We start from the raw sequence: 7945 nt of genomic DNA, 5'->3' as shown, positions 1-7945 counted from the left end.
TTAGTCAAAAGCCTTTTAGGCATCTATGTAGATAATAATGATCTGTTTTCTTTCTTAGCTTAATATGGTGAATGCATTAATGAATTTCCTAACTGTCCCAATTGGGTCAGTACAGTAGTTATTATTTTCTTAAGATCATATGGAATTCTGTTTGTTAATATTTTATTTGGTATTTGGGCAGCAATATTCATACAAAGAATACAAATATGATTTATTTTGTGTGTGTGTGCTATTTTTAAAAGGTTTAAATATCAATGTTACAATGGTATCAAAAATAATTTAGAAGTTTTCTTTTTTTGTGCTCTAAAAAAATCATTGTAGCACTGAGATTTTCTGGGTATTTCAAGATATCAAAATTCTGTGAAAACATCTGGGCTTGATGCTTTATAAAATAGAGTAGTTCACTGTTAAATTTCTCTTTCTTCTCTGTAACTTGATCTGCTTAACTTTTTATATTTATTGAAATCTGTTTTTATAAATTGTATTTTTCTAGAAAATTATCTAGCTCATCTAGATGTAAAATTTTATTTACAAAAATACTGCAAAATAGACACATTTTTAAAATGTCCTAACTTCTAATAATTATTTCTCCCTTTTCAAGTTTTGATTGCATGCTTTCTCCTCTTTTGCATAAATAGGTTAGTTAATAATTATTCTACTTGTTTGCTTTTTTATTGAAAGAGTATTTTATTTATTAGTTCTTATGTTTTCTGTTTTCTACTTCTATTTTTACTTTTATGTGTATTCTTTCTATTCTGTTTGTTTTTTTTTGGTTTATTTTATTGTTCTTCTAGTTTTCTAACTCAGGAATTTAATTCATTTAGTTTTATGCTTCATGTTTATTAATATAAACAATTAAGGCCACAAATGCTCTTTTGTTCACTAATTATGTCCCTTGGTTTCTGATATAGTATTTCCTTTATAATTCATTTTTAGAAACACTTTCTTCTTAAAAACACTTTTTTTTTAACTTATTTATTATGTTTATAGTATGTTTTCTGGTAGAAATAATTTTTGTTTTTTTTTTTGAAATTTTGTTTTATTTTCTAGATTTATTGCATTATGAGTAAAAACATCACCAGTATTATTTTCCAATTAAGTAGCTTATTGTGGCCAATTTTTAAAAATTCAAAATATGCCCAAGTTTTGTGAATGTTCCATGTAAACCTAAAAAAGAAGATAAAGTCTATTTAGGCATAAATTATATACAAATATACATTTTATCTAAATCTATTTATCTATAATATCTACCTATCCACCTATCTACCTGTTTATCAACAAATAGAGCTTTCTTGTTAATTTTGTTGTTGTGTAGCCTTCTAGATCCTCATTAAATTTTTTGTCTACTTGACCTGTCTTGGACTGTAGTAGTGTGTTAAAGACATTAATATTAGAAGTGGCTTATAAATATTCATTGCTGTTTTACATTCTTTACCTCCAGAAAAAGGGACTCCTCTGAGATGTGGAAGAGTGCACAGTATCACAGATATAAATCTTGCAAAGTCACCACTTCTGGAGATAGATTAACTTGGAAAGGAGACTCATTCTTTACAGGCTTGAAGTGAAAGGGAAGAAGGAATAAAGAAATGCTTTAAAGTCCCTATTATTAGCGATATGTTTTTATTTGGTTTGTATATATTCATAACTGTTACATGTTCATTGTGAATTCAGCTTGTGAATTGAGACTCTTAGCATTATAAAAACCTCCTTTACCATATTTACTGCTTTTTGATATCCATTCTACCTTGTTTGATATCAGAATTACCATCCCTGCTTTCTTATTGTTTGAATTCTTAAGATACAACTTTATCCATCTCTTTATTTTTAGCTTTACTGGATCATTTAATTTTTGATGTATCTCTAGTATTAAGCAAAGGATAGGGTTTTGCTTTGTGAACCACTTTAATTTTTTTTTACTAGATTATATAAGCCAATTCTGAATTATTTATTTAACAGATATATTTGGTCTCAGCCTGGTCATAGCATTTTATGTTATATTTACTTTATTTCCTTCCCCATATGCTCCATTTGCTTTGCTCTTTTTCTATATAGCTTCTGTTTATTAGGAACATTTGTATTTTTATGCTAGTGGTTACATTTATGTTAATAGTTTTTATAATAACCATAGTGCTCTTTCCCCTTTCCTAGGATCCTACTATTTGCTTTGACAGCTTTAAATAATATCTTCAACTCCCACCTATTGTGTAACAATCAACAAGCTTATTTAATTTCCTTTTCTTTTTCTCCTCTAGTTTTGGTTATATTATTTCTTCTATGTCAGCATATATAACATTCATACACAATTCTTCTACCTTCACACCCCACCTTTGCTCTAATCCCAATATCACTGCTCCTGCTTCTCATGGAACTTACACTCTCATGGGAGAGACAAATATTAATTTAAAATTTTAAAGCATACAATTACAAATTCAGAGAAATGAGCTGAAGGAAGGAATATAGGGAGCACATAAGAAAGGCTTGTGACTTAGCCTGAGGGCTTAGAGAAGGCTTCATTGTGGAAGGGAGCTTCGCTATCATCTACTAGTTACTCAGCAAGTGTTGAGGTAGAGAGGATATTCTAAGCACAGGTACAGCATGTGCAAAGGTTCTGTGACTGAAATGAGAATGGAATGTTGAAAAGGCTGACAGAAGAGAAATGAAAGACAGTAAGAGAGAACAAAAGAGCAAAGAATGGGATGAGTATTGAGGCAGAGACTAACCCGTATATGGGTAACAACTACTGCGCTGAGGATTTTGGCCTTGATCAAAGGAAAATCACTGCTTGATTTTAGGAATGGGTGTATATTGTGAGTGGAGTATGGGTGCAAAGTACCCTGACTGGAGTAGCAATTTCAAATAATTATTCCAGCTACTTTGTAAAAAACACATTGGCAGTGAGCTAGAATGAACTGGAGAAATTCCAGTATCAAAGGCAAGGATGGGATAGAGAAATCAATATATTTGAGAAATATTCATGAGGTATAGTAAATAGGACTTGGTGATGTATTTGATTTGGGGGCGAGGGATAAGGAGCTGTCAGACAGAATTTCTGAGTTGGGGTTTGTGCAATTGAATGGATGGGACTGTGCCATGAACAAGACAAAATGTGGTGAGGACGTTATGATTCATTATTGAATATGTTGAGATTTCAGGTGCCTTTAAGATATTGAAATGGATTTGATTGAGTAAACTGTGGCATGTGTGAGCCTGGAGGTCTGAGATGAAACAAGACAGCATGCTACCATACCACTGCAATGTGTCCTATAAAGAAAAAAGGCCCATAGAAATAATTCTTAGGTAACAGCTTTGGCAATTTAAGAGTAGAGTTAATGTCAAACATCAGAATTATTGGCATCTACTCTACTTGTGTCATCTATTAATGAAATCAAACACAACTTTAAGAACAAAGGTAAGGCTGAAGCCCTCAGAGTTGTGGTTAACATGCTTTGCTCTATCTGAAGCTGCACTACTGTGATTTTTTTTTGATAACGAGAAAGCTTGTGTACTCTCATGGGGGCTGAAACAACTTCAAAGAACTCTTCACCCATTTTCCTTTGTTTCTGCAGGAGAGAAGGCAGGAGCATGTGGAGTGAGTGAGTAGGATGGGTAAGGTGAGAAAGCAGTCCAATTAAACTGCAGGGGCATGGTGGAAGGGAATACAATATAAAAACAGTAACTTTGGTAAGCAAGTACATTGAAAAAGAATTGGAAAAATACAAGAAAAAAAAGCAGCCCATAGCTATGTTAAAATTTTCCTCTCGAAAATGTATTTATTAGTAGGCAATCTGTGATAAAAAGTGGCTCCAATCACACTATTTCCTAATAAAAATTTCACTGACAGAATAAACATTGAGAAAGTCAAAAACATCTCCAGTTAGAAAGGCAGGATATTTCTGGAGGGAATCTATCCCATGAGTTTCCTGGGCAAATGGTTACAGTAAGGAATGAGAAAACTATGTACCGAGGCAGTTCAGGAATGGTTTACAGTAATTGACCAGACAGACATTAGACTCACACTGTGAGCTGACTCACAGCAAATTCTGAAGGAAATTTGATACTTGAAAACAACAAAAGCTCCTAGGTCTCAAATTTTCCTTATTCACTTTTTCCTTTTCACAATTTTGAGTATGTATATTAATTAATTGTATTCTATGCATGCCTTTTATAGTTAAATATATAGTATCCTATTTAGAAAATAGCATTACAAATAAATTGTGTATACCATGGGACTAAGTAGGTTTGAATCTTAACTATTCACGTAGCTAAAATCTGATTTGTTATTCAGTGACTGCATTTGGAGTGAAATATCCAAAGGTTGTGGACAAACAAAGCCATGAAGCAGTGTGAGCATTATGAGCCTCTCCTTCCCAATATAGTCCTCAGTGGGCGGTTCACCACTTCAGTACCACTGTGGTTCAAGTTTGCCCTGCACTTCTAGGCTCCCTGAATTTCCTACCTGATCCGAGGCAGTAAAGGAGCCCCTCACAGTGTTCTCACTAATTATCACTGACATGCAGTGGGCAACCTTATTTGTGAAGCTCTGTCTATATTCTGTGCTAGGTTGGCCTTACCCCTTGGGAGTTAAGTTGTGTGTCTTTGAATCAAAAGATCTGAAAAGGCAGTCAAGATATACTCCTGTGATCCCTTAATATACTTTAAGCCAGGGCCCCTTTTATTGTCTCTCAAACGCCATTTCCCAAATGCACTGCACTGTCAGTCTGTTCTTCAAAGTGCCCTTACAGAGAGCACCTGATGCCTCCAGTTGGAAGAAAAAGCACAGGAGAAACTCAACCTTGCTGCTCATCACTCAGGGCCTAGGAATATGCTGGGAGGAGGCACGGCTTTTCCCAGCAAGATTAGGAGTAAATGCAGAATGTCTTTAAATTTCAAAATCTCCTTATGTTTCCTCAAGACAGTTGTGTGTTGTTCTTGTTGCTGCTACTGTTGTTTGTGTGCTGGCTGGAACATAAAGTGATGGGACTGAATGATATAATCTAGTGACTATATAGCGAAAAGACATGTGGTCACAGGACTAAGCCTGGGCCTCTCCAATGCTTAGAATTAGAAGCAAGATGAAGAAATAGCAAAGACTGAGAGGAGGAAAACACACTTAGTGTAGGAAACTATTTCAGTACAGGTTCCCTTGCTTGTACTCTGAGGGTTGCCTACCTGGATCCAGACTGACCTGGGCTGGGTGGATAACTCTGTCTAATTCTGGTGTGTACAGTATTCACAACGCTCCTTGGCTAATGGGCTTGGATAAAGCCCTGTCCATTCAACCTGATCCCAATGCCAGTTTTATTTCTAAAATTGCTCAGAAACTGGGTAGAGAAGAGTGGTACTATACATTAGAGCTCCCTTGGGAACTCCTAAAAGAAAAGATAAACTGAACAAGTGCATTTGGTTTGGAGAATTAAAGACATTTTTTAAAAATGATTTTAAAGCCAAGAACCAAATTGATTGCGCATTTAGGCTTCTGTATTATTTTTTCCAACAAAGAGCTATATTTTAAAAACAGATCATAGCATTTTTACCACTTATTCCATTTTACTTTCCCTTTAATAAGTATTCTTTAAAAACCAATGAACTATTCTTGATATTCTTTGGAATCCTGTGATTCAGCATTTGGTCAGGGTCACATGCCCTAGGACTTGCTAGGAAACTGAACTTATGTGAATGTTGATGTTGTTCTTTTACTTGAGTAGTATTAATATATTTACAAAGTCGGTGTATAACCACATATGAATTCACTTGGGGCCAATAATCAACACTGTTTATAAGAATCAGGTAATAAGTGAGAATTTGGAAGAAGCCAAAGTGTGAACAGAAGAAAAACAATATGAAGTACTCATGCTAAAACAATTAAATCTAAAGGAAATCTTTTTTTTTTTTTTTGACTTTTTATGGTTTTATTTCACACAAATAAAACTTGAAAATAAGCTGTCTATTCCTTTTCTTCGCTGCGTAGCCGGGCATTGGGATTGGTGACTCTAATGGCCAGCTGGGCTGCTCTTTCCACGATGGCTTTGCGGTTCTTGGAAGAAACGTTGTGAGCAATCTCAGCACAGTAAGATTTGTTGCACATGAGCAGCACTTCCAGCTTCTTGACATTGTAGCCCAGGAACTTTCGGAAGCTGCTGGGTAGCATGTGCTTCGTTTTCTTGTTGCTCCCATAACCGATGTTGGGCATCAAGATCTGGCCCTTGAATCTTCTCCGCACCCTGTTGTCAATGCCTCTGGGTTTCCGCCAGTTACGCTTAATTTTGACATATCTGTCTGACTGGTGCCTGATGAACTTCTTGGTCCTCTTTTTGACGATCTTGGGCTTCACTAGGGGTCTGAGGGCAGCCATGATGCCAGGGGGCGATGGGCTCAGATAGAAGCTGTAGGGTGGCGGATGGACGATGATTGTCTAAAGGAAATCTTGATTCACCAGAGTCTCCAATCTTTGCTATTCTGGCCTTAGCATTCTCTAAGTTTCCCTAGAATCTTCCTCTCCTGTTACAGCAAAACTTTTTTATCATAAAAATGTTTATTATAAAAATTATTTTGACCACTTCATTCAACAGCTAAATTCATGTTTTATAGTAAAAATTATCCTTTTAATTTCAGAAGTATTGTATGGTCATTGGAAACATTTAGATAGTATTGAAAGATGTGAAAGAGAAAGGAAAACAAGCCATGACACCAAGATTCAAATAGAAATTGTCAATATTTTGCTATCTATACTACTATTTTCTTTCTGGACATGTACACTATTATAATTTATTTACAAAATACAACATCTTGCACACGATGTGAAAAGTGATTTTATCCACTTCCTAATATACAGTCAATTTTAGTAAATATTTCATGGGTGCCATTTAAAAATAAGATGCAGTTTATTTTCAGAAAATAGAGCTTCATACTTAATACATATTAAAGCTACATTCCTCACTTTACGCCATGTACTTTGTATTTTTTTTATATTTTTTAATTAGAGAAGTTGTGAACTTACAAAACAATCATGTATAACATGCAGAATTCTCATACAACACCCCTCCACCAGCACCTTACATTGTTGTAGAATATTTGTTACAGATTATGAGAGAACATCAAACTATGGTCTATAGCATACATTTGGTATATTTTTCCATACACCCTTATTGTCAACACAGTAACTTCCTTGACATTGATGCAGGAATATTACAATATTGTTGTTAACTATAGTCCACAGGTTACATTAATTGTATATTTCCCATGCATCTCATACTTTTTCCATAAGAGTTGAACATTAAGAATTGAGATTAAGTTTTTACTACTCTCTTGTTCCTTCAGCTTTTCCTGTGTTTCCAATTTTTTTTGTCATTAAATTTTAATTTACTCTATTTTGTGCATAGTTTTGTGACATTCTTCCTTGTAGACAGTGCCCTTCATCAAAAAATTATCCTCATTAATGCTTTTTTATTTTATTTATTTTATTTTTTTAAGATTTATTTATTTATTTAATTCCCCCCCCTCCCCCCCAGTTGTCTGTTCTCCGTGTCTATTTGCTGCGTCTTGTTTCTTTGTCCGCTTCTGTTGTCGTCAGCGGCACGGGAAGTGTGGGCGGCGCCATTCCTGGGCAGGCTGCTCTTTCTTTTCACGCTCGGGGGCTTTCCTCACGGGCGCACTCCTTGCGCGTGGGGCTCCCCCACACGGGGGACACCCCTGCGTGGCACGGCACTCCTTGCGCGCATCAGCGCTGCGCATGGGCAAGCTCCACACAGGTCAAGGAGGCCCGGGGTTTGAACCGCGGACCTCCCATATGGTAGACGGACGCCCTAACCACTGGGCCAAAGTCCATTTCCATTGCTTTTTTATTTTGAATTCCACTAAATCTGTTATTAATAACTATAATCCTTAGTTTTTATTTCTTTGTATTTGCCTGGTACATTTTAACCATTTTTGAGTCACTTTCTTTTAC

At 35.5% G+C, this 7945-nt stretch overlaps 1 protein-coding gene across 1 annotated transcript; it reads right to left on the bottom strand.

Annotated features, from left to right (window-relative positions):
• Positions 1-5881: 5881 nt before the first annotated feature.
• Positions 5882-6403, bottom strand: LOC101442154 (large ribosomal subunit protein eL32-like). The gene has a single exon (XM_058277950.2). It carries the CDS (start codon positions 6350-6352, stop codon positions 5945-5947), a length of 408 nt encoding a protein of 135 aa, XP_058133933.1. The 5' UTR covers positions 6353-6403; the 3' UTR covers positions 5882-5944.
• Between the last annotated feature and the right edge of the window lie 1542 nt (positions 6404-7945).

Source organism: Dasypus novemcinctus, chromosome 2, assembly GCF_030445035.2.
Source record: "Dasypus novemcinctus isolate mDasNov1 chromosome 2, mDasNov1.1.hap2, whole genome shotgun sequence".
Classification (NCBI taxonomy): Eukaryota; Metazoa; Chordata; class Mammalia; order Cingulata; family Dasypodidae; genus Dasypus; species Dasypus novemcinctus.
The sequence above is the reverse complement of the archived record's forward strand: the minus strand, read 5'-3'. Positions and strand labels throughout refer to the sequence as shown.

Excerpts from the sequence above, each read along its gene's own strand:
- LOC101442154 (XM_058277950.2), bottom strand. The coding sequence starts at position 6,352 with ATGGCTGCCCTCAGACCCCTAGTGAAGCCCAAGATCGTCAAAAAGAGG.